This window comes from Dermacentor variabilis, unplaced genomic scaffold (genome assembly GCF_050947875.1).
Source record: "Dermacentor variabilis isolate Ectoservices unplaced genomic scaffold, ASM5094787v1 scaffold_19, whole genome shotgun sequence".
Lineage (NCBI taxonomy): Eukaryota > Metazoa > Arthropoda > Arachnida > Ixodida > Ixodidae > Dermacentor > Dermacentor variabilis.
This window is the reverse complement of record NW_027460357.1, coordinates 1,455,792-1,483,518: the sequence shown is the minus strand read 5'-3', so window position 1 is coordinate 1,483,518 and position 27,727 is coordinate 1,455,792. Positions and strand designations below refer to the sequence as shown.

Sequence of the window (27,727 nt, the reverse complement as noted above, 5' to 3'; positions counted from 1 at the left end):
CCGCCTCGTCCCTCAGCTCCTGTGTAGAACATGGTGTCAAAAGTGGGATCCCACCGTTAACATCGACATGCCTGACACGGAATCCACCCCCGCCAAGACCACCGAAGCGAAAGTGCACATCGTTCACGCTGGCGCATCTGGTCTGCGCCCACCAGAGAACTTCACGTTTTCAAACCCGGGAGAATGGCCAACGTGGATTTCGACGTTCAAGGATTACGCTTTCGTGGCCGGCCTCCACAGTGCTGGCGACGAGGCCCAGGTACGGACAATTCTTTACTGTATGGGACCACAAGCCAGGACCATTCTTTCGTCCTTGGGGGTGTCAACACCAGAAGCGCCTTCTTTCACTGCCATCAAATAAAAGTTGGATTTTCACTTCTAGCACCCAGTAAATGAGACATACGAAAGTCGTCATTTCCACCGCCGCACTCAGCAGCCAGGCGAATCTGTGGATGACTTTTTTTTGGCATTACGCAACCTGGTAAAGCACTGCAGCTACAGTCGACTCCCGTTAATACGAAGTTCACGGGGACCGCAAAAAACTTCGAATTAAACGAACTTCCAATTAAGCACAAAACACAAAAAACAACACTTTATTTGTGGCGAAATCGAGTATTTTCTCTAAGAAAAATAGTCGGTCATCTTGCTTTGCTTCTTCTTGCCGAATCGCGCTGCTTAAAGCAAGTTCTGCAGGCTGTAGATGTGGTGGAACGCTTCTTCCGCGTTACCTTCAGCGGCAAAGAAGCGTTACGCAAGAGCAAGGCCCGCAGCTACATCGGCAGCCTTAGGTTGCGGCTCGCCTTCAACGTCATCGTCGCTTTCCTGGGTCGCTTCCTGGGGCCAAATAATCTCTACAATTTCGCTATCCGTCAGCGCACCGCACGTTTCGACCGCCTTGTCTATGGCGACATAATCTTCAAAATTGACGTCCCCGAGAGCATCACCAAAATCAGTGCCGTCAAGCTCGCTTGTTGACGCATCCTCCGCTGAAATTTCAGAGGCATCCTCCGAAGAAGCTGCCACAAAACCGCAAGCCCTGAAGCAGTTTGCGATTGTTTCTTGCTTCACACGATCCCATGCTCGCGCCAACATGTGGATGGCACTAAGCAGGCTCACCTCGTACTTTGTGGAGCTATCCATGCACAAAATCATGCACTCGAGGAGGTGCCGCCTGTACAGGACTTTAACATTCTTGATGATGCCTTGGTCCATTGGCTGCAAAACAGCCGTTGTGTTTGCAGGCAAAAGTGCGAGGCGTATTGCACTCAAGGCTGGCACATTCACGTGAGAACTGCAGTGATCGACAAGGAACAACACCTTGCAGTTCGAAGCAGCAAACTTGCGGTCCAATTTGCTTATCCAGCTCTTGAAGATTTCGGGCGTCATCCACGCTTTTTTGTTCGCCTCATAGTCCACAGGCAGCGTCTTCACGCCTTTAAAACATCTCGGCTTCGCGGCTTTCCTGATCACAAGTAACCGACATCGTTCCGTGCCAGTCATGTTTGCCGCGATCAGAACCCACACTCTCTCCTTGCTGCATTTGCCCCCAGCACAGTCGTTGTGCTTGAATGTCAGGGTCTTCTCTGGTAGAAGCCGATAGAAGAGTGCAGTCTCATCTGCATTGAAGATGTCTTCCGGTCTGTATTCAGCGAGATATTCATGCAGCTTTCCGTCCTTCCAAGTTTCACGGACGCCTTTTCACCACACACGCTCTTGAAAACCAGGTCATGGCGATCTTTAAAGCGCGTCAGCCATCCATCTGACGAAACGAAGTCATCAATCCCCAACATTGCTGCAAGCGTTCGGGCTTTCATCGCAACGATGTCTCCGCTGAGAGGAAGTTTGTTGCTCCTGGCCTCCCTAATCCAAACCAGCAGAGCCTTCTCCAACTCTGGGTAAGCGCCGGTGCGCATTCGCTTCCGAGAAGTCTTGAACTTGTTCTCAAATGCATCCATTATTGTGCGCTTGTTCTTGATGTAGTTAGAGAGCGTGTTCGGCTTGATCCCGTACTTCCGTGCTATGTCTTGTTTGGCGGCACCTCCCTTCTCAACTTCGTTCAAAACCTCGACTTTCGTTGCCAGGTCGAGCGTGCGATAAGAGCCACGGTTTGCCATGGCTATAAACTGCGCGACTAGGTACAGTCAATTCCGAATCACTCGTGGAACAACCTAGCCTACGAGCTTCCCGCTTCCCGCACAAAGGCGCTCGACCAACACACGCCTCGACGTAACGCTGCGCACGCTGCAAGACTAATCTCACACAATCTCGCCACTGCCAGTATGCAGCGCTGCGTGCACCTATGGCACCCGCGTGGCCTCCGTGATCAGCTCCGGCCACGCGTGGCAGCCGCGGGTGGCCTCCGGCGGGAGCCGCTTTGCCTCCCGCCGGAGTTGATCGCGGAGGCCACGGCAGCCGTAGCAATGAATAATCGCGCCGCTCCAAGAAGGATGGCGTTGCGGGCGGCTGCGGTGGCGATGACACCAACGCGGAGCACGGAACTGTTGCAACACTTGAAAAATTGCACAAGAATGACGGTCACCTCAAGGATCCCGGCTGAAAATTAACTTCCAATTAAACAATATTACTGGATGAGGACTTCGAATTATCGAGCGATTTCTTCTATAGGATTACATGTAAAACTGACAGGACCAGCACTTCACTTCTAATTAACCGAAAATTCCAATTAAGCGGCTTCAAATTATCGGGAGTCGACTGTATAACAGCCTGCTCGTCGAGGACCGCCTTGTTCGCGACAGATTCGTCATAGGCATACGTGACGAGAAACTGTCTTCTCAATTGTGCTGGTGCACAAAACTTATCGCTGAGGAAGCACTGTGCCAAGCCCGCATACACGAGGACACCGAAAAAGAGCGGTTATCATGCGCTAGATTGACTATGAATAACGCTCTTGCCGAAACGTTAAATATTGACTTGGCTCGGCGAAACGATACGCCCAGTTCTTCACCACGTTTCCGCAACCAGTCTAAGCACCTGGCTAGGTTATCGTGTTGCTTTTGTAGACGACAGGGTCACTCTCGAAAAGACTACCCAGCCAGAAAAATCAGTTTGCCACAACTGTAGAAAGCTAGGACATTTTGCGGAAGGGTGCATGAAGAAGAACGCAAATGAGCGACTGGGTTTCATCGAACTTCACAACGTGGATTCACGACAAGCAAGGTACATAGAAATACTAGTGAACAGGCACCCGGCCGAGTTTAAGATAGACTCTGGTGCGGAAGTCTGTTGTCTCGCCGTCTTTCCCAGGATGGACGAACGCAGTTGCTGGATGATGTTGAAGGAGAAGTCTTGAGCCTTGGCGAACAGAGTCTGCACGTTCTTGGTACCTTTAAAGCAACCTTGGAGTGGGGTGAAAAGTCCACAGTGCAGACCTTGTACGTAGTTGAACGTACAAGGTCTGAATGGCCTCACCTGCTTGGGCTCCCTGCAATTGAAGCCCTTGGTGTTGTTTGCTTCCTGGATTCTGCCGAGTGCGTTCATTCCCCTCCAGCCAAGATATTCCAAGGGTAGGGAAAATTTCGGCAAGCCGAATATCACATTCGCGTTAAACCCGGCGCTCATTCATTTTCCCTGAGCGCTCCAAGGCGGATTTCAATTCTATTAAACGACGTTGTCAAGAAAGAGCTAGATGACCTGGAGTCGCAGGACGTCATAAGGAAGGTAGCGACCACAACTGAATGGTGCTTCGGGCTTGTAGTCATGCCCAAATCATAGGGCGGCTAAAGAATCTACGTCGATCTCACGAAGCTGAACGAAGTCATCGAAAGGGAGCGCTTCATCTTGCCGATGGTGGAACAGATCCTCGGCCAGTTGGGTAGAGCGCGAGTTTTCTCCAAGTTGGATGCGTGGTCTAGTTTCCATCAGGTGAAGCTTAGCGCCGACAGGCAGGAGCTCACAACATTTATAACGCCGTTTGGCCGGTACTGTTACAAGAGGCTCCCTTTTGGTATAGCCACGGCACCAGAGTATTTCCAGAAGTTAATGTCGAAGGTTCTTGAGCGCTTGCCTGGAGTCGTGAACCTGATTGATGACATTCTAATCTTCGGGAAAGATCGTCAACAGCACGACGAGCATCTGGCTGCAGTCCTAGCTCGCCTTGAGGAGGAGGGCGTCACCCTTAACGAAAAGAAGTGTGCATTTCTGGTCAGTTCGGTCAATTCCTTGGAGTAGTGATTACGGCGGACGGGATCTCACCAGACCCGGACAAGGTGAAGGCTGTCAGAGATCTGCAGCCACTGACCGACGTCAGCGGAGTATGACGATTGCTGGGAATGGACCAATCACGTCGCATGGTTCATACCTCACTTATCTGACGTTACGGAGCCCATTCATTCCCTCCTAAAGAAGAACAGCGCCTGGACTTGGGGTCCCAGTCAAGAAAAGGCCTTCTCACGCCTCAAGTTACTGTTGAGCTCCGACACGTGCATGGCAAAATACGATTCTTCCTACCACACTGTAGTATCCGCGGATGCCAGCTCCTACGGTCTGGGAGCTGTACTGCTACAGGACCAGCCTGAAGGTACTCGATGGGCTGTAGCGTATGCTTCAAGGGCGCTTACTCCGACGGAAGCACGTTATAGTCAAACAGAAAAAGAAGGTCTCGCGGTGACTTGGGCCATTTCACGGTACAACCAGTTCCTTTGCGGCCTAAGCTTCGAGGTAGAGACAGATCACCTTTCTCTGGTCACCCTTCTGGGTAACAAGGACCTAGAACTTGTGCTGCCTCGCATACAACGAATGCGGATAAAACTGATGCGATATCAGTATGTGGTGAAATATGTGCCTGGAAAGCACTTAGCTACGGCGGACACTTTGTCACGAGCTCCCTCTGATTTGCCAGCTACTCGCATGGTAGACACCTGGAGTTGTCTGTCAGTGAAGTGTTCAAGGAATTACCGCCTCTTGTAGCAAGACGGCTAGAAGATGTCCGCATACGCCAAGCCCAAGATGGAGTCTGCTCTGCGATCATGAAGTATTGCATGAAATGATGGCCAATAAAAAACAAGGTACCGCTGCAGATTGCTCTATTTTGGAAGGAGAGAGACAGATTGAGCACATACGACGGCATCCTTCTGCTGGACTGGCAATATGTCATTCCTTCAGCCTTGCGTCAAGACATTCTCGCCCTATTACACGAAGGACATCAGGGAGTGCGCCGCTGCCAAGAGCAGGCCAGGGAGTCTGTTTGGTGGCCTAACTGTAACATGCATGTTGAGCGTATGGTGACCCAATATGCCATATGCGCCAAAACTCGTGTTCAGCATTCTGAGCCTATGTTGTCCACGGTGACACCCGACAGACCATGGCAGCACCTTGGCATCGATCTGTTTCAACTTAGAGGGTGCGATTACATCCTGATCGTTGATTATTATTCCAGGTTTCCTGAAGTAGTCTCCGTGGGGTCTACCAGGGCACCAGCAGTCATCTCGGCGATCAAGAGCTGTATTGCCCATTTTGGCATACCAGACATCGTCCAGACCGACAACGGACCACAGCTTGTGTCCAACGAGTTCGCCGAGTTCGCGCAGTCATACGGCTTCCGTCCCAAGACTAGCAGCCCGAGGTACCCCCCGAGCAATGGAGAGGCAGAGCGCATGGTGCGCACAGTGAAAGACTTGCTCTTCAAAGGTCCTGATCCCTACCTTGCCTTACTGTCGTACCGTGACACGCCCGGCCCCAACAGCATTTCCCCGGCTCAAGCCCTGATGGGAAGGAAATTACAAACTCGTCTCCCGAAATTACCGGAACAACTAATGCCGTCGTTACGATTCCACACAAGTTTCAAGGAAAAGGACTCATGGAACAAGGCACGGCAAGCGATGACCTACAATCACCGTCATGCTTCAAGCCAATTGGCCCCTCTGAGTCCTAGAGACTATGTATGGGTCACTGACGCACGCTGCAATGGTGAAGTACTCTCGCAAGCCCAGCATCCGCGATCCTACCTTGTTCAGACTCCCAGAGGCGTCCTTCAGCATAATCGTCGACACCTGGTACTTCATTCATCGGAAGCGACCCCAGCTCAACTGGCAGCTTCTTCGCCTGTCCCTCCCGAGGTCATGCAGCCTGCAGCACCTCAAGAAGATACAACGCAGCCAGAGGAGGAGGAGGAGGATTAAAAACATTTATTGAGCTCTAGAAAATTTGATGAATTTGATGCTAAGATGGTGTCTTCCATCTTCTTAGCAATGGCCGTCTGCCCCTAGTCCAGGGCTCCGCTGGATGCCGCTGCCAGCTGGGCCCGTCGGATCAGCCCTAGTTGGATGTCCTGACTGTCGCTGGAGAGCATTCCTTCCCATTGCTCCGCTCCGCACTTGTTTTCTGGCAGGCCCATGTTATATGGTAGAGCGTGGGTGTTTTCTGGCACCACGGGAATTTGTCAGTGTACTGTGTGGGTTGTATTTTACTGGGTGTGTTTAAGTTCGGATATGCACCCGTTTGTAGCAGCCTCCAAGCTATGGAGTCCTCTCTAATGAGAGAGCTATGTGGCGGGGGGTACCGCTTCCTGCTGCCCTTATAGTGGTTTAGGATAGCCGAGTATTCTCTGGGGACTGGCTCAGTTTCCTCGAAGTCATTGGCAGAGGGTGCTCGGTATGCAGTGTATCCTCGAGCTACCCTGTCGACCTCACGGTTGCCTTCCACGTTCGTGTGACCCGGCGCCCACACTATCGTGTGTCTAATTGGTTGTTCTTTTTCTGGGTCTTGTGTGTGGTGATCTTCAGAGCGGAGTATGCGTAGTGCTCTGTGACCTATTCTGCCTAACATGTAGTTTCGGCATGCTGTTTGGGAGTTGGTTAGTATTGCTAAGGACCGCCTAGTCCGATAGCCCTCCGCTGTCGCTAGAGCGACGGCCGCTTCTTCAGCCTCGACTACCGTGCAGTCTTGTAGAGATGCGCTGACGATTTCTCGCATGTCCGAGTTTATCACCACCGCTACTGCGTTGGGGTTGGTCTGTCTCGCCCTTCTGGTGTATGTGGCTGCATCCACGTATACCGTTGTTGCCTGGGAAGCTAGTGACTTTTGGATGTATTGGGCTCTCGCCTTCCTGCATTCTTCGTGTAGGTTGAGGTCCATGTTCTTGGGAATGGGAGTCACCTTGATTGTGTTTCGTATTTTGTCTGGGATAGTCGCGGTTCTTTGGATTTCTTGCATCTGTTCGCTGCATCCCAACTTCTGCAGAAGCTCCCTGCCAGACGGAGTCTGTTGTAGTCTGCGCAGCTAAGCAACACCCCTCCTCCCCCCCCCCCCCCATGTTGTGCCTCTCTAAGTTCTTCCAAAGTGTTATGAAGTCCTAGTGCCAAGAGCTTCTCCGTGGATGTGCATTGTGGTAGGTGGAGCACGGTTTTGTATGCCTTGCATATGATTGCGTCTATCTGCTGAACCTCGCTCTTGAATGGGTTGTAGTACGGGAGACTGTAGGTAACCCGGCTGATCACCAGACTCCTAACCAGCTTTAGCGTGTCGTCCTCTCACATGCCTGAACGTCTGTGGGAGATGCGCATTTATCATGCGAGCGACTTGTAGAGTTGATGTCTTGAGTAGAGCGAGGATGTGTGAGCAGCGTTGATTCGACTGTATCCACGTGCTCAAAATTCTTATGAGCGTTTTCTCCGGTATTAGTTTTCCCTCAAGGTAGACGCCAAGCTTGAGCTCGTCGCTAGTCGGGACCGCGCGATTCTGTTTCCCTCTCGAGATACTGAGCAGCTCAGATTTCTCGGTGGAGCAGGCTAGCCCTCTTGCCCTCACGTAGTTCTCTACGCTGGTCGCAGCCCCTTGCAGTATTTCTTCTTTTTCTTCGAGTGATACCGTGTTGGTCCAAATGGTTATGTCGTCGGCGTACATGGCATGGTGTATGCCCTCGACCTCTTTGAGTTGTTTCGCTAGGCCGATCATTGCTATGTTGAATAGCGTTGGTGAAATGACCTATCCCTGGGGGGTTCCCTTGTTGGGGGTATGGAACTTCTCCGAGCGGAGTTCTCCTAGCCCTATCGTAGCTGTTCTGTTGGAGAGGAAAGCTTTGACATAGCTGAAAACCCTCCTGCCGCAGTTTAGGTCGTCCAAGCCCACTAGGATGGCTTCGTGGCTCACGTTGTCAAAGGCTCCTTTAATGTCCAATGCCATTATCACGTTCTCTCCATTCCTGGGAACGTTGCTTAAGACTTCTTCCTTGATCTGTAATAGTACGCCTTGGGTCGACAGCTTCGCCCTGAATCCGAACATACTGTGGGGGTATAATTCGTGATCCTCTATGTATTGCAGCCAGAAGTAACGCCGCAGGAAACGGTGACACAGACTCGCAGCGGTCATTAGTGGGACCTTCGCGACGGTTGGACTTGTCAGGCCCTGTCCCATAAGAGGTGAAAAGGAGGGATGTAAAGGTCGCCACTTGTGTATATAAGGTGGCGCTACAATCTGAAATGACCTTGTATTTATAAGGGGCTTTGGGGAGTGGGGAAAAACATTGTTTTGGTTTCCGCCTTGCCGGTAGTCCGCCTCGTCCCTCGGCTCCTGTGCAGAACGCCCATGACTAGGCATTTCACGCGTCGGCACCTCGGACTGCGCGAATAAGCACATCGAGGGTCGACTCCTCGAGCCCGCGACTAGGCATTTAACGCGTCGGCACCTCGAACTGCGCAACTAAGCACATCGCGCATCGGCTCCTTGTATCTGCGGCTAGGCATTTCGCACATCGGCACCTTGGACCCGCAACCAAGCATATTGCGCGTTCACTCTATTACAATATTGTCACAATAGCTCGTAACAATATAAATCATACCACCCCTTCATAAAGAGAACCTCATCATAAGCTCTGTTCACTAGGCCCCTTGGGCTGGCACAGACACCTGGCTGCAGAAGTGCTCGAGGCATCATACAAAAGTAAAATTCTGAAAAGCACCTAGTAGCTGCATATCTATCACTGGCTCTCTAATTTTAAGTTCTACTGCCATTGTCAAGTAAAGATCACTTGGTAGGCTGCTGACACTCAGAGCCTTCATTCAGTAACATGATCAATTCTACAAAAAAAAAAAAGCCTCACTGATTGTACTGGAGATTGCTATCAGTCGGGCAGCCTGCGGGTACAGGCTGCCTGAATGTACACTGGAAGTATATTCATGCCCACACAGAGTTCTGCACGTCACTTGGTTTGAAACCTAGGCACCATGCTCTTTGTAGAGCAGCAGCAGCAGCAAAGAATACCCTATAAAAAGAAAAAAGGGGGGGGAGCACACCAGACCAGAGGCCACATGTACAAGAATCCCCCCCACCACATCACAAAACACCCCAAACAGTACAAATTTGGTGCCTTTTAGAGAACTGAAGAGAAGGTGAAACTTTGAGAGCCATTTTCTCAAAACTGTTTTTCTGCCTTTCTGCTCAGTTTCTGGAGCTGATTTCTTTGTTACCGATTAACATATTTTGATTCCGTTTTTTTGTCACATTCCTTGGGCTGCAATGCAGGTCGTGACATTCTCGCTTTCTTACTTGGCTTTTTGTAAGTTTACGACATGGCTATTCGTCTACCCTGAAAGTGTGCTTGATGCGAAGGTCACATAAAATATGGCACTCCAAAAATCTTGTGTTGTGAAAAAAAAGAAAGCAAGAATGTCACGACCTTGAGCATGCATTTAGCTATGCATTCAATACTTAACAAGCCTTCTATCACGTTTTTTAAGTTCCCCACGCTCCCCAGAAAGAGGGAGAAAAATCCTGCTCAATAAAATAGAATAAAATGTTCTCAAGATATCGCTGTGAAACTTTTATGGAAGCATCAGGGAGACATTCTAAACATTTGTGCTGATTTTCATCAAAATCCATGAAGAAATAAGAGAAACCCCCTTAAAAACAGAAAAAAAAATGAATTTTTTTACAGCATGCATAAAAATTATCACCAGTTACATAAATTATCAAAGCGCAAAGACGATAACGCCAAGGAATAATACAGGCACCAAATCAGTGGTTTATAGCTAATAAATATGATTGTAGTGCTTTGCCGAAATTTTGTGCTTTTTTTGGAGGGTATGTTGTTCCATGTCTCCAAAGGCTATCAGGGGACACAAGATTGGTGAAAAAGAAAGTGAAATCACCCTTGAGAAAGTTCTTTCAGCAGTTCTGGACGACAGAGTTAAGATAAGTGAAATTCGGAACTATTTCACCGATGATGGGCGGGCCACGCTCACTGCAACAATTACTCAGCAGCATAATCAAAGTTTGTGGACATGTAGTGCATGTCGGCAAAGGGTTCATGATAACGCCATTGGGTGCGACGTGTGCCTGAAGTGGCTGCACTTTAAATGTGTGTTTGTCATATCTACGCCAAAAAGTAAGGTGTGGTTTTGTCGGAATTGTGTGAAATTTTCGAAATTATGCAAAGTTTTCTCAATATGGACGTGTTCAGATTACGCTAATCGAAGTCCCATTACGATTTTTTTATTTTCTATAGAATTTTTATATGGTGATGGGCGAATATGTTGACACAAAGGAATAACCCTTAGCTCTGCATGAAACGCTCTAGTTTTCTTAGGAAAACATTTTATGTGACAAGAAATGGAGCATGCTATTTTTTCGATTTCGCAAAGTTCTAAGTTGGGCGCTACTGCATGCACAATTTTTTTTTGTCATGCTTGAGTATTTTCTCATGTAAGCCTAACAACTTGTATTGTTTCAAACACTAAGTAATATTTCTTTTGTTGTCTTTTTATTCTGGGTAAAATTCTTAAACATTTCTCCACGAGCTACGTGCTACGAAGAAGCCACTTTTCAGCCCAAATTTCACGCAAGATGTATCGAGATTTGATCGCTGAGAAAATATTCATGCTCAACAAAAATGTATTGCATATGCAGGAGGGCCCCAAACATGGAACTTAGTGAAATCGCAAAAACACTATTCTCCACCTTTTGTCATATACGATCATGGTCATGGGACCTCGATTACTATTTTTATATCAACATGTCCAGATATATGTTCGTATTTTTGTCATATGTCAATGTGGTTGAAGAGCTGGACCCCGTCTCTGTAGTGTAGATGTTAAAGTGCCGGGCCCCATCACTGTAGTGCAGATATTAAAGTACCGGGCCCCATCACTGTAATCACTACCTTTCAAAAAATAGATTTTTGGCCATTTTTCATGACGCTAAAACCGCGTCCCCCCTTAAGGGCCCCGGGTCGCAGAAAATCTGGCGTTGATGTGCCACATCCAGCGTCGACAGTCTCTTGAACAAAAGCTTATTCCGAAACACACATAACCAACCACGCAGGCCATTCATATCTATTCATATTCCATATTCCATTCATTCCCATTCATATCTTTGCAGTTAGTGCAAAGACATTACTGAAATAATTGAATTTCTTAAAGCAAAATGCATCAGAATAATCGTAAAGTACGACTTACACACAGGCTACAGACATGATAGCATCAGATTGTAATTTGAACATATGACAAAACATAATTCTGTTACGTGGAAACTCAAACATAAACTCCTTTTCCAGCATTTCTACCATTCATAGAGCAGCGCACCAAGCTCGGTCCCTTGCAACAACACCACCCATATGGTGCTCGCCTCTACGCATTTGCAGCCCATGTAAGAGGCAACGTTTCTACCAGAAAGCTCACCTTCGTGCATAGCATTCGCCACCAACATTTCCTCGTAAATATTATGGTGACATAGGCTGCAGTAGCCAGGAAGAGTGAGATGTCAGGAATCTTTGAATGCCGTCGCATTCCACTTTTAAAAGGCGAAGCTTACACATCCTCCAAATTTTTACAATTGGTAAGTAATTTATTCACACGCAAATAAAAAAGGAGTTCGATATAAGACGTCGAACATTAATCTTGTGAGCACATTAATTGAAGCAAGCGACAGATTAAGTCCATTTGTTGTTTGGCTGCTTGACTGTTGCTGATCAAAGTGTGTGTAAGTGATTCCTCCTAGTGTGGTACATGGAAAAGAAACATGGCATGGAGTTGCTCTAAGCATGCAGCTCAAAGTAAAGTTTAACCAATCAAAATTACAGGCTTTCCTGAAATGTCATACTTTGACATTGAACAACGATTGCCTCCAGATTTCGCAGCCTGAAGCATTCAAAGTTTTGCACCTTCACATAGACAGAAGTCCCGTACTTACTCGATTGTAACGTGCCCTCGACTGTAACATGCACCCGTTTGCTGTGACGTAAAAAAAGGAAAGTCCTTTACAGTACTGCGCACCTCATTCTTTCATACAGAAATACACCTTTCTCTCATTTGGAAAACAATAGATTCACTCCCAATGCACTAAAGTTGCAATAGATAAAAAAAGCCGCAGTTTAGCCCAAAAGGCGAAGCATCCATTCCGACAGCTAATTAGTAGACAGCTATACGAAAAGTAAGAATGATAGTTTTATCGGCCATATAGACTTTTAAACATTTGCGTACTAACTAAATTAACAAGCATGGTGTCCCGCGCACACAAGCAAACATGAACACGTCTCACCCAATGACCACAGAAACTAAATGCTGGAGTGAGGAAGTGCAGTAGCAGGAGCGAGGGGATTGACCTTTGTGCGGCCTCTTGCTTAGGCACGAACGAAGCGATGAGAACGCAGCGGGGTGCGCCTAGACTCTTGTCTCCATCGCAGATCGCTTTCAAGATAGGGGCCACATGGCCACGCCGTACGTAGCATCCGCCAGTGTAAAACACCTATCCTGTTTGTGCCAATCCTGCACGCAAGTTTCGGGGACTCCTACATCCGTGATGCGGCCTAAGTTCCGGTGTCTCCACACACGTGATCACTTTCCTTTTCATTGTGGCATCGTGATGAACTCTGCCTATCTTTGCAGTTGGCACTTCCATACTTATAGAGCAGATGTAGAAAATGGGAAGACGGATGGGGCACTAACCCAAGCCAAAGGAAGCATTGCCTAAGCACACGCACTACAGCACATGGAGAAAGCTATGGCAGCTAGGCTCGAAGTGCGTACGAGGCGGCCATTTTGAAATGCCGATGGCGCTATGGTAACGCACATTTAGGGATGAACGCGATTCTAACGCACACATAATTTTTGGACACGTGTTATCATAAAAAAGTGAGCGTTAGATTCAAGTAAATATGGTACACATATTTGGGAAGATTGGATGCGCTTTATAAACGATCACAAGGAAGAAGATGGGACAGGCACAAACTAACAAATTAGTTTGCGCATGTCCCGTTTTCTTCCTTGTGATTGTCTACAAAGCGCATCCAATCTTTCCAAATACAATGAACCAACTTGCCCAATAACGCATTCTGCTAAATGGTACACATATGTTCACGAAGAGTCTAACTTTGCCATTCCAGAAAATAATTTGTTTTCCTCCCTCTCTGCGACTTCCATTTATGGCTGCAGTTAAATATTATAGGTAAATATGATATGTTCATAGCAACCACTCCTTCCAAGGGGCAAATATTTTATTTCTCCGATTCATCAGTACACATTTCAACACATGCAGCGTGACATTTTGAACATAACCCAAATAGAACCTGTGGCTGCAAACAGCAAGAAACAAGCAGGCAGGAATGATTCAGTGAGAGTGCTGTGTGTCGAATGTGTAATGCCCTCGGGCTTTCAAGGTGATAATCAACGAAACTAAATAAGGTTTTATTAACTTGTAATAACCACGAGCATAAGTTCCCTACACTTTATGTAACTCTACGTCCAACAACACATCACATTCCTTGTATTTAATGCAAAAATGTTTCTGCTGCCCTGTATTTTAGAAATTAAAACTGAATTCTGGAGCTTTACGTTCACCGAACACCAAAAACACGATATGAGCTTGAAACACGTAGGCTGTAGGGGGGACCCGAGTAATTTTGATCACCTGGGGTTCTTTAACTTAAATTTCAGTACTACACGACATTTCACTCCCATCAAACTGCCATGGCCAGGATTGACAGCAACTCCTCGAGCTCAGCAGTACAATGCCATAGCCGTTATGCTACCACAGTGGGTCACTGCCCTCTGTTTGCAGTTGTTTACAGTGTACCATGTGAAATCTTGAAGCCTTTCTGTAGCCCACGTTTATGGAATGCTTCAGCTCAGAACCCATTATATGTACATGAACAAAAAAGAAAGAGTACTCACCTGAAAGGATCACTGCAATGATGAGTACGATATAGGCACCAGAAAAGAGACCCACTTTGAACGTCACCCAAGGGGATTGCTGCACAGACAACAAAGCAGTGGTTGTATACTGATTCTGGAGAAAGTGACCCTTACACTGAACGAGGATAAAGACCATGCCAAAATACAAGGTCACAACAATATCAGCATGAGCTGAATTGGCTTCTGTGTAGGTGTGGCAACATGGAAGTCTGAATATATTCAACTGTTTGGATGAAATAGTCCCTCGCCTGCTTCGTGCTATTTCTGGATGAGCATTGCCCATTTCTATTTGTCAGGAGGCTGCTATTCAGAGCTTGGCCTGACTTCATTTGGCCACCCAGTGGCTATTCCGCTGCACAAAGCAATGCTTTCTATCCTTTCCATTGTTTCTTTAAAATTCAATTTTATTGCAAACAGTTTCATGAAAATAAAACAAGAAAAGGAAACATACAGTAGGATGTCCCATGGCTCATGAAGCATACGTGGGGCCTCCTATTATTCTAGTATGTACAACAAAAATAAAAAAACATGAAAGAAATGCTCATTCAACAGCACATTACAAAGATTATACAAACATCACACATTATGTTATGCAAGCAAATACACAAAAAGAAAACTTACACAGTGGTCTAAACAAGTAAACAAATTAAAAATGTTTTCTTGTACAAGCTATTTTATAAAATATGTAATTTCAAATGTTCATGAGTCCCAGAAAGTCAAGGTAGAAAAGCATAATTTGTTTGCCACAGTTTCTGCTTTGGCTTTCTACCTTTTGCGGAAGATTGTATTTTGCCGGAAACCTAGACCTGCTTGGATTAGAAAGCAAGCTGGAGAGAAATATGTCAAAAGTAAGCTGGAGAAGATGAAAAAGAGAAAAAAACAAAACAAAACAATATACCAATATCAGTGAAATGCAGTTTGGGAAAAGGCAAAATTTTAAGCTGCTGAGAGATAAACGCTAATATGCTCAGAAAAATTTCCCCTGCTGCTCGTTCCAGATCGTTTTAACAAAATTGGGCTGCCTTAATAAGAAACACACAATTCATGACAACTTAGAGAAGCCATGACAGAAGCCTCACCTGATCACCAAGCGGAGGTACTCGTAACCGCTTCATGGCCTTTTGTCGGTCGCCGCCTTCCAGCATGGAGGTCACCAAGCTCTGCAATGAACAGCAGTAGTAGTGAAGACAACTTTGGGTTGGGAGGGTACACTCACTGACTACGAGGGGGTAGAGGAAAATACTACACTCCCCACAGCAGCGAGTCGAAATTCACTCCGCCTTTCCACAAAGGAGAGGAGCATGAGATACAAAGGACTGTCCAATCATTTTTGCAGGCCATTTCCACTTTGAGTGCTGACCACGGCTTGGGTAATGCGGCTATGCCGAGTAATGGTAGCAGCCGGAACAGCGAATAGAAATTAGGGATGCCTCCTTTGGCGAATCTATATCACTCAAGAAAACTCAGTGGCCACAGAAGCAGCCAGGTCATGCTACGGCAACCTCTCATCCATGGAACTGGCTCACTGCTACACTTGGAGTCCATAAATAACCCAGGGCATCAGCACCCTGTCAATAACTTGGTAAGGTATGTTCCCTGCACTGCAGTACGATCAAAAGTCATACTTTACATGCTAATGTGATGGTAATTTGCATCGACTGAAATCAAAACACGCTGTCACATCAGCCATTCTGCTGTTTCTATGCCTCAATGCGAAATTTCTATAGTTAGTTGAATGGGGTTTAGTAGCATAAAAGTGAGTAAGGCTATGCTGCACCAAACACAATGTGTTATAAAATAAAATTTAGACAGCAAAAGCTGTGTTAACCTATAGCTTATGTAAAAAGCCGGTGCTGTTTAGAAATTTAAGCACATCAGGTAATGGCACTAGTGTGCCATCTCCTAAAACTAAAGCAGGGTGTAAACGTATGTGCAAGTCATATAAATTGTGAAAAAGTTTTTGTCTGTGTGTTTCAATATGTGTGCATGTCAGTAAAATGTGCATAACTGTTAGTGGTTCTTGGCGCTTCTCGTATGTTGGTAGTCTTATTCTCTAAGTAAAAATTTGTGTGTGAGGTGTGTGTGCCCAATCCTTAGTCGGCATAAAACTACTTCAATGAACCGTTCCCGGTGATTACATGACTTTCACTTGCCAAGTAGTACAGGTTTAATAATGTGATGTATTCTTTGTATAAAATTGGTCTTTTATTATGGATTCTTCTATCTACACACTACTTCATGACCTACACAAAGTTGTATCATCTGAGTGGATTAATCATGGTTCTTTGAAATGCTTTCACATAAATGCACAGTCTATAAATGATGCACAGTCTATAAATAACAAACTGGAGGAGTTTGTGTTACTGCAAAGCTTTGGCTTCTCTTATGACGTCATCATGATATCAGAGTCATGGCTGAATAATGATTGCTTTCAGCTTTCAATGTAAACCATGTTGTCGGCCGCGGTGGAGATGTATGTATGCTTGTCAATGAAAAAACCAGTTGCGAAATCTTGCCAGACTTCTGCTACATGTCTGATGACGAAGTTGTTTCAGTGGTAGCCAAAAACAAAGTATTATCAGTGTTTTACAGGCCACCCAATAAAAGTATGAGTCTATTTCTTGAATTTCTCGAGTGTTATCTTTTATTTGCATCAAAAAGCTACTATGATGCCATTTTAAGTGGCGAGTTTAATATAGACATGCTGTCCAGCACACAAAATAGCAATAACTTTGATTTATTGCTCAAATGTTTTGATTTTAACATTCTTACACAACACCCAACGCGAATTACTCTGACATCAGAGACCTAAATTGATTTGTTTATAACGAATATTGATATTTCAATAACACATAGTGGAGTTACATGCTGTGACTTGAGTGACCACATGGGAACATACCTGTTTTTTAAAACAGTTCGTAAATGTAGAAGGTATGATATGCATGTTCAGGCAATCACACAAACTGCTTTAGAAAATTTTTGCACACAGATATCTAATGAAGATTGGAATTGTCCCCTTCAAAGAAAACGCAGAAAATGCATACCGACTGTTTCTGCAAAAAATTTTGGTTAAAATATAAACGTCACTTTTATTTGCAAAAGAAACGGAAGTCCAGGAGAGTAAGGAAGTCATGGATTTCTTCCGAGCTTCCTTAATTGCCTCTAGGGACATCGACGCTTTAGAGAAAATACTCGCTTCAGAAGATACAGAAATAAGCTGAACAGTGATACATGTAAAGCAAGAGTACAATATTATGAGAAATATCTTGATTAAACTTGCGACCGACCTGGCAGACTATGGAGGAAACTCAGGACACTTGATGGAGGCAACTCCAGCAATATACTGGTAGATAGGATCGTGCACAATGGCCGTGAGTATGTGGGCGAGGATTTAGCCAATGAATTTAACAAATTTTGTACTCAAGGTATCTCCCACTGCAGAGACGTAACCAATATTCATATTGATAAATATCCGTCCACAGTCTTTCTCAAGCCAGTTTGCCAAAACGAAGTTATTACAACGTTCTCTTTCTTATCTAATAGCACGTCTTGTGACGCTAATGGTCTACAGATAAAACCAATTAAACATGTCATTGACATTGTTGACTATCCCCTTGAGCACATATATAACCTATGAATACAAACGGCCACTTTTCCTTCAGACATGCAGATTGGAAAAATCACTGTTGTCTATAAAAACAGTAGAAGTGAATTCGGGAATTATAGACTAATAAGCATACTTGAAAAGCCACTTCTTAAACAAATTGAAAATTTTTTATGCAAATATAGTATTATTACTGACTGTCAGTATGGTTTGCGCTGTTACAATTTTTAAGTTAAGTCATGTCAGTATGGATTCAGGAGCAATCAGTCAACAGAGCTTGCACTTCTGCACCAAAAAGAATTCATCTTAGGAAACTTTGAAAACAAGAACATTGTGTTAGGGATTTTTCTTGACTTCACAAAAGCACTTGAGAGAATAGATCATGGCATACTATTAAGCTAGAGCTGTACAGAATAAGAGGTCATGCTCTGCAACTAGTTAAATCATACCTTTTTTTCCGAAAACAGTTTGTTTCAATGGACAAATTTAAGTCACCTATGCAAGCTGTGAATTGTGGTGTGCCACAAGGCAGTATCCTCGGACCATTGCTTTTTAATATCTATATTAATGATCTGGTTACCATTGATAGTAATGCTCGTATCATAATATATGCGGACGATACTACTATACTCTTTGAAGGCGATAGCTTTATTAACTTGGCAGTACAGGCGAATACATTTCTCAAATAACTGGAAGCATGGTGTGACACAAATGTGCTCAATATTACTGTTAACAATTCTGAGGCAGTCTGTTTTCACACACACACAAAAAAAATGTGACCTTACTTTTAACCTATTGTACAAGCGAGAAATTATAGAAATTGTAGTCTTTTAAATCACTGGGAGTGTACTTTCAGAACAAATGTTGTAGGACAGACAGATAAATCATATTGCCATGAAAGTCTCTCAAGGTTATAGGTTCTGAACACGGCACAGGTATGCCCTGCCGCATAAAGTGAAGTTGCTTCTGTACGATTCCCTACTCTGCTCTTATCTAAATTACTGTCCATTAGTGTGGGTGACCACCACCACTACAAACTTAAAACAGATATTGGCCCTACAAAAAAGAATTCTTCATATTGTGTATGATATACCTCATGGACATACGACCAGACACCTGTTTTAAGAACAGAAAATCATAGATACATTAAATTTATTTGCTTACAAGTCATTGCACAATTATGAGAAGAAAAAAACAATTGGTTGAGTTTACATCAAAATTAGCGTCTTCATGTCATTTCAAATCTCCGTATCCACTCCGACAGATGACAGCCTGGGCATTGCCTACTGTACGGACAAATTATGGCTACGACATGATCAGGTTCCAGTTACCCACGCTTTTAAAGGGGCCCTGAAGCACCCCTCGGGCTTGGTGAAATAACATAGTCCGCGGGCAGCATATGCTGTTGTGAACATCTCGGCCAAGTTCTGCTGTCGTACGCGGTCCGTGGAGCTTGTAAGTGGAGCGCGAAGTCACCCTTTTCTCAAACGCTCTTGTTTCAAAAACTCCATGATCCTCACTCTTTTCTGTGTGCTCTATTTCGTCATAAAGCACACTTCAATACGCGTCTGTTATTGGTCACTGCGCTCGGCTACACCGCAGCCGCCGCGAGGTGCCACCACGAGAGTCCAGTGGCTAAGCGCACTGCGGCTCTCTGAGGACAGCCACGTTTGGCTTACGTTTAGCGCGGCATAGGCACCAAATCGGAAATTTGAACTGCGCGCCACGGTGACATCTCTGCCGTAGCCTTTGCAGTGCAAGGCATCGGAGAAGGAAGGAGAGCACGACTGAGGCCGTGTTTGATTGCCGATAACTCCGCTTCTGCTGAACGCATTGAAGTACTTTTTGCAGCAAAGTGGTTCTGAAATAGCCTATCTTCACTACAAATGCCTTTCTCCACTTCGATAAAAAGTGGCTCAGGGCCCTTTTAAATGAACTGCATAACTTGAACATTTCCCTTAAGAACATTTCAAATGTGCATCTACACAGTTACATTATTGGTCGTCGCATAACAGGAACAGCTTCTTAACTTCGATCATTGACAATGTTTCTCTACATAAACATGTTACCACTCCCAATATACTTGCAGAGTTACTGTTCCACTATCAGCTGGGACTATTTTTCATTCTTATTTCTTTTTCACCTCTTGCTGAAGGCTTGCGAAATTAATTTATATGTATTTTTTTTCTTTTTGAAGGTTTGTATAATATGTACGAGGCAAAATTAAATGCCTCGAAATGTATTTCAGTAATTGTTTCTATTTGAGATAAGTTATCTGTAAATATGAACGTAAATGTATGACATTCCCTGCTGTTGCTTGCTGTAAAAGGTGCGAGACCTTCGTCAAGCATTCCTCGCTTTTAGTCTCACACTTTCCATCAACCTCTGTATTGATGGGAAATAAATATCACCATATTATTATTATTATTGTTATGTAGCTTGTTGTTTGCACAACAGTCCCATTCGTGTTGCCATTTTGTCATTAAGGCCTTCCGAAACGCTCGGATATTATCTTTGTATAGAAATGTTACATTGGTTATGCCTTTGTACGCTGCCATGGATGTGCATCTACCTGCTGCTTTATTACCTGGCAGAAATGACCTCCCGTATTTGTTTGAAATTACCATGTGTAAAATATCCCCTAGCAGGCGTTGACACTCGTATTTCAGATGTAGAGCCTTCAATGTATATGAATGTCTTTCTTAGGCTCGTAGCGCAGCTCAGAAAGAGCAAAAAGGAAGGTGGAAGGGGTAATGAAAAGGAACAGAGAACAGAGTTAGCACTAACTTTCAACTGGCGGTTTATTTTGTGACACAGAAGGCTACTTATATACACTCAGCGAACCATGTGACATAAAGAGATTACACAAAACCAAGCAACAAAACCGAAAGTAACCATGTGAAAACACATATTCAGACAGCCTGTGGCGGCAGTCTCAGATACGCCAATTCATTGCTTGATAAGGATAATGAAGGTGAGCTTACACATGCATGGCCCAGACCTATGATAGCCTTTGCTTCGATGATTTCTCTTGTGGGCTGATTATGACTACGACCTAGAATGACGCATTCCTCTAAAACAGGTTTGCAACCACACATTTTGCAGTGCTGCGCGAGAAACCCCCCAGCTGTAATACAATTTTTAGCATTGTAACCATGTTTGTGCAGCCTATTATTCAGACATCGGCCAGTTTGGCCGACGTAACGTTTTCCGCACTTGAATGAAAAACAAACAACAATGTGTGCAATTAACGAACTTCTTTTCATGATTCTTATCACAGCTAGGAGGAGCCTCCTTATTCGGATTAGTGAGCTTGCAAGTCCTTATAAGCTTGCTAGGGGCAGAAAACACTACACGAATATTCGCTTGTTTGGCGATTTTCTTAAGATTGTGTGAGATGGTGTGAATATAAGGAGTGATGCCTGTCCTACCCCGAGTAGTTGTAGGATTATCTTCGTGCTGGTTGTCTTTTCTAAACTCTCTTAGAATTCGTTCTGCTACAGACACTGACACAGGATGACCAGCCTGCGAAAGCCGTTCGCACTGAGAGGCAAAGCTAGACAAAACGGTATAATGGCACGACTTTTTCAAAGCATTATTTATGCAAAGGTTACCAATGCCTCTCTTGACAAACTTAGAATGAGCAGAATGAAATGGAAGAAGTGGTTTGTTAGCACAAGGTTCATAGTACCAACACGTGTGAATATCTGAACAAGCTAAGTGCAGATCCAAAAACCGGATCGATGGGAGCTCGTGAGTAACATCAAGAGGCGCAAGGCATTCATTGACTATTGGCACCACCATGGCAACCTCAGTCTCAAGGTCAGCCAGAGAACACTGAACACAAAACAAAAAATTGCCCACATAACGAAATATTTTACAAACATTAGTCTGATTAAGGTTCGCTGACATGGCGACATCTAGGCGAGCTAGAAATAAATCACTGAGGAGTGGGGCAATGCATGAACCGATGCATACTACGTTTTTCTGCAAATAGATGGTGTCATTCCATGTAATGAATGTTGATGACAAATAAAAGCTCAACAGTTCTAAAAATTGGTTACTAGACAGCCCAGCATTATTCTGAAAACGGGTGACACCAAATTCATCAATTATGTGCGAAATAGCTGACAGCAGGTCATTGTGAGGAATAGGATAGTACAGGTCATTCACATCAACGGAGAAGACTTGGAAGCGTCGATCAGAGTTGTCCTTCAAAAAGTCAATCACTTCATCGGAGTTGCGTATTAAAGAATGGGTCATTCACGGATAAAACGGCTAGCTTGGCTTGCAGAAACAGCACGACATACTTCTGCCATGTGCCCTTTTCTGAAACAATAACCCTCAATGGGATGTCAGGTTTGTGCATTTTTGTGTTAAAAAACACCTCTAGGTGATCTCGTTTGCTGCTGGCAATGTTTTTCAACGTTTTGTCCTAGTTACATTCTCTGCAAAGTTTCTTAGCCTTAGATTTTACCTTACTTAAGGACACTGTATCCTGTCACTTAAAAACGGTGGAAATTGACTGACCAGCTCTTGCATGAAAATTCCCTTCCGAGAGTACACAGAACCCACCTTCTTTATGTGCCGGTAACACTCAAATCGAATTGTCACGCAGATAGTTAGCTAAACGTCTCAAATAAACCTTCGGAAGTTACTGTCTAGAGTGGGATATGGCCCCCGCACCTTCAGAAATAACGTGCGAAACACCCTTTTCTGCCGTGAACTGGAAAATCTGCCTCACCATTGACAGCATCTCTTCTGGTGGTTAGTAGATTCTACCGCGAACTTAGGTCCCAATGACAAAATGTTGTGGATGTGTTCTGGTAGGTCCAAGTTTTTCGGCGAGTGAACAGTGTTTCCAGGAGTCGGTCTTCTCTCGGAACAACGACCGCGAAGTTCACGCAACTGGCACTGCCACAAGCACTCAGTTTTCTGGTCAGCGAAGCGTAGAAATTTTCGCAGTGTCGGGCCCAGCGAAGAAGGTTCCGTACAAACCTTTAGCTGAGTAGAGAGCAGCTGGCAGTAGAGTTGAGCCTGCCTGTGCAACTCGGATTTGAGAATCTTGCAGATTCTGCTGGAATGTCTGGATGAGGGAATGAATCCACCAAAGAGGGAACCTACTTTCAGTAGGATGATCTTGCAGCGAGCACAGAATGCCAAGGCACGGGCTTTGCACAGGGTTGCCGCAATGAGCGAAACAGTAGCATTCGAGTCACGAGCTGTAGCAAGAAAGGGGCCCGTTGAACTAGAAATCGGGAAATGAAACCATATTGCCCGATGCGCTCACTCTCTAGTAAGCATATAAAAAAAATTTAAAAAACTACTTAATTCAATTTGAATACTAAGGAGAAGTGTTCATGTTATTCAAGAAGAGAATAGAATGAAGGGGTTAGTAAAATGCACAGCAAATAAAATGTCTTTGAAAAAAAATTGCAAATCGAGTCGGACATTCTCAAATACGAATAAAAATGGAGATCCATACAAAAGGAAATATTTTCGAATATGAGCTATTTCTATCAACTGATAGTAAGCTCAGTGGTATGAGGTCTGAACTTTGTCACAATTGAGATTCATTCTCAACAGCTCGTAAGTCTACCGCAACTGTCCTGACATACTCTCAGCCTGCGCACGACGCCTCATTGTTGTGTTTCACTGCTTCAAAGAGTTTATTTTGGTTTGGATGAGGGACACTTGCATCTCGGCATCAGCCAACACTTTGTTTTTTGAGCTCAAGCTCCTTCAAAACGGCGGCAGCATGCTTCCTTTCCCGTTCATTCCTCAATGCGTAGGACCTTTCTGTTCTTGCACCCCTTCCGTCACTCGTATGCCCCACGGACCATTTGAGGCATCTTCTTGGTCAGTTGCACAGTCCACGTCCTAGTTTTCGAACTCCTTATGGACCGCAAAAACGTCCGAAAAATCGGCCAGTTGGAAAAAAAATAAATGCATGTCATTTACTGCCCTTAAGGGCTCAAGCCGACACAGGCACATTTGAAAACGCTCTGAAGGCCTGTCGGTACACGTATCAGGCATATCGGTGCTCGTGCTGTGACAGGAAATACGGGGTGTACGCGTGTATAATTAAGGAATACATACTGTGTCCCGTGGCAATAGCCCCTTCCCACGCTTGTTACGCTTCACTGCAATATTTTTGCATATGCTTCACCAAGCCACATTCCTGTACGAAGGCGAAGCTGACTTTCGGGAACCAGCATTATGCATTGCACCGTGCTTTCCAAGCTTCTAAGCCAATCGCGATGACCGCAAAGGCGGATTCAGTGCCATTGCTGAAAACAGCGAATTCCTTCAGTAAAACACACTGCACCCAACGACAAGAAGCTTCATAGCGAACATCGAAGCAGCTAGGCCTAGCGTTGCTGCAGCGGTGGCTACGGCTGCCAGCAGATCTGCGTGCGAGAGCGCCGGTTTCAGGCGGCGAGATAATCAAAATTGCAGCAGTGGTGGCTTTTATTAATGCCATTTCGGACCTGCGGTCATGGCAAAACGTCCGGTAAATCGGACAGCGAAGAGTTCTTGCGTACAAAATTTCAGACGTTCTGATACATTGACTCTATGGTGTACGTGGTGGTGGTGCCGCGAAGCCGTCCGAATTATCGGGAATCCGGAAAGTCGGTCGCTGACTGTACACTGGCAACTCCTCCAGCCGATGACAGGCCGTCAAAGACGATTCATTACGATTCCTGTTTTGCTCGAGCCAGCTTTACCGCGACTTTCGACCCTTTCAATAAAATTACAGCGAATTTTCCCTGATAGAGGGACAAATTCCCTGAGTTTTTCCAGACTACTCAAAATCCCTGAGAATTCCCGGTTTTCCCGGTTGGTAGACACCCTGTTTATATATAGCTTTCATTGATTACGAGAAAGCGTTTGATTCAGTCGAAACCTCAGCAGTCATGGAGGCATTGCGGAATCAGGGTGTAGACGAGCCGTATGTAAAAATACTGAAAGATATCTATAGTGGCTCCACAGCCACTGTAGTCCTCCATAAAGGAAGCAACAAAATCCCAATAAAGAAAGGCGTCAGGCAGGGAGATACGATCTCTCCAATGCTATTCACAGCGTGTTTACAGGAGGTATTCAGAGACCTGGATTGGGAAGAATTGGGGATAAGAATTAATGGAGAATATCTTAGTAACTTGCGATTCACTGATGATATTGCCTTGCTTAGTAACTCAGGGGACCAACTGCAATGCATGCTCACTGACCTGGAGAGGCAAAGCAGAAGAGTGGGTCTAAAAATTAATCTGCAGAAAACTAAAGTAATGTTTAACAGTCTCGGAAGAGAACAGCAGTTTACGATAGGTAGCGAGGCACTGGAAGTGGTAAGGGAATACATCTACTTAAGGCAGGTAGTGACCGTGGATCCGTATCATGAGACTGAAATCATCAGAAGAATAAGAATGGGCTGGGGTGCGTTTGGCAGGCATTATCAGATCATGAACAGAAGGTTGCCATTATCCCTCAAGAGAAAAGTGTATAACAGTTGCGTCTTACCAGTACTCACGTACAGGGCAGAAACCTGGAGGCTTAGGAAAAGGGTTCTACTTAAATTGAGGATGGCGCAACGAGCTATGGAAAAAAGAATGAGAGGTGTAACCTGAAGGATAAGAAAAGAGCAGATTGGGTGAGGGAACAAACGTGAGTTAATGACTTCTTAGTTGAAATCAAGAAAGAGAAATGGATATGGGTAGGACATGTAATGAGGAGGGACGATAACCGATGGTCATTAAGGGTTACGGACTGGATTGCAAAGGAAGGGAAGCGTAGCAGGGGGCGGCAGAAAGTTAGGTGGGCGGATGAGATTAAAAAGTTTGCAGGGACAACATGGCCACAATTAGCACATGACTGGGGTAGTTGGAGAAGTATGGGAGAGGCCTTTGCCCTGCAGTGGGTGTAACCAGCAGGCTGATGATGATGATAATAATGATAGTTGCATACGCCGCAACAGCAGACTGGGAGTATGGTCACCGAGGTCCATGTCGCAAAGCAATTGCTGAAGTCACTGCGACTCAGGGGGCGTGACACGGCGGATGAGGTTTTCCTTTAGCATTGCATATGCTTTTTCAGCAGGCGGGTTGAGCAAAAGATCCCGTATTTCACTGGCTATGGGCAGCGGGAGAATGCTTATGACATAGTGGTATTTGGTAAGGTCTGCAGTGATGCATTGTGCTGCGAACTGCGCTTCTACTTGAATAAACCAGAGTGTGGGGTCCGCAGTCCAAAAGGGGGGCAGCTTACCGTCGGCTGAAGAGACTGTTGGCGTAGTGTCCATCGTGGACGTTGTAGTCGTGGAGTCCGTCGTCGATGTCGAAGTCATAGCGACGTTGATGCTCAACCCCAGTGGCTGCTTATCGCGTCCGGGTCAGCAATGTTGGAACGCGCTACAAGGCTGAGCTGAGCGAGTATAAACAACCACGCGTCCCAAACAACAACTGAACTTTTATTCACTCTGAAGCTCACGAAGAAAAGTCTAGTGATTCCTCGCGCATGCGCTCTTGGCATTGCACACAGAAGCGCCGTTTCGCGGCGCTGCAAGCCAAAGTGGTGAAATTGAGAATGTTAATTTACGTGCACGAGCTCAAAAGTTGTAGGTGACATGTTCCAAAGGAGTTGTACTATTTTCAAGAGCACTAACTATTCAGGTTACCAGTTCCTTTTTCGGTGCAGTTACAAGATTGCCCTTCTTGGCATGCTCCAGGGAGCATAGATATTTTGGTATCGATCACGCTGGGGTTTTCGGGTTGACCTCCACCGCCTTCTCCAAAGCCCTAGATGATCAAGAGCCAGGCGTCGAGACACGCGTCACAGGCCGTGGAGTTCTGTTCAGCTTCAGGCCCTGTGACACTGCGGTCTACAGGCCCGTCTTTGATGTTAATGGAGCAGCACTGGCTGCTGCCACCAAGGGAGCGGGTGGAATCTCTACTGGCACACCATGCCTGGATCCTGTACACCCCTGAAACCAGTATGGCGCTGGCCCCTGCCATGCCGCACAGGCATGGTTTACTTGTGGTAAGTGCGCTAGCCTTTTCCTGGCTTCATAGAATGAGATTTTTTCTTCTAAAGTGATTGCGATGAATTCTCTTTCTCTCTTCCAGCAAAGGCCGCTCTGTAAGCAGGATGGTCTCCCTTGCTATTGACACATTGTGCAGGAGCATTGCAGGCGTCAGAAGGATGGTCATTGGCATTACACTTCGCGCGTTTCTTTGCCTATGCCCGATTGTGATGCATGCCTGAACCTCTGGCACTTGAACTACTGCCTCAGGTTCAGTATGTATAGCCTGACATTGATTTTCAAATATCCTGCGTCAAGTGAACTGGGCAGAGCACTGGTACTAAAAGTGAGCATCACATGTGTCGCGAGGATCTCTTGGTCATTTTGCCAGAGTGTTATTGTTTATACCTTAATAACGTTTTGCCCTTGGAATCATTCAAGGAGCACTTCGTCACTGAGGTTCAGGAAATCTTCTGATATTACTTTCCACTTGTCTTGAGCAAGTGATGTGGAAAGATTGTTACATTAATGTCACTGATACTGGCGAGTTCAGCGAGCTTTTTGACTTGATTTTTCTTTATCAGTTAGAGGAAGAGGGCTCCGCTTGCCATGTTTGAGGCTTCTTAGCTAGGTCTAATCATGTTTGCTAGGCATTTAGATACTACTTTTCTTACAGTTGGGTTGCCTTCCCTGCGAAGGACATGGTACATTGAGAAGGTGTTTTCGTTTTACTTCAGAGAAGTTGCTTCGTTGCACTCTCTTTTTAAGGAGCGATCTTGAACGGAAGGAAAGTGTTTGCCATGAAAGCCTTGGAAAATTTGGCAGCGATGGTAGCCACCCACCATTGAGCCCAACATACGTTTGCTACTAGGTTGGAAGAATACCTGCAGACACCAGCCATGCATTGCTGCTATAACATTATATATATATATACCCAAGACTGGATATATTACACAAGGTTAACCC

General features: G+C 45.3%; 2 protein-coding genes across 5 annotated transcripts in view; one reads left to right on the top strand and one right to left on the bottom strand.

The window, feature by feature from the left end:
* Window positions 1-27,727, bottom strand: part of LOC142568471 (solute carrier family 53 member 1) — a 345,150-nt gene that overhangs the window by 180,382 nt on the left and 137,041 nt on the right. For all 4 annotated transcript variants that reach the window (XM_075678397.1, XM_075678395.1, XM_075678398.1 and 1 more), the window contains exons 6-7: window positions 15,221-15,301; window positions 14,121-14,199 (exon numbers count right to left, since the gene is read on the bottom strand). In XM_075678397.1, the coding sequence (XP_075534512.1) occupies window positions 14,121-14,199; window positions 15,221-15,301 (160 nt within the window). The remainder of the gene's footprint in view (window positions 1-14,120; window positions 14,200-15,220; window positions 15,302-27,727) is intronic.
* On the top strand, window positions 68-6,137 carry LOC142568479 (uncharacterized). The gene is made up of 2 exons (XM_075678401.1): window positions 68-259; window positions 5,280-6,137. Exons 1-2 carry the CDS (start codon window positions 68-70, stop codon window positions 6,135-6,137), a joined length of 1,050 nt encoding a protein of 349 aa, XP_075534516.1.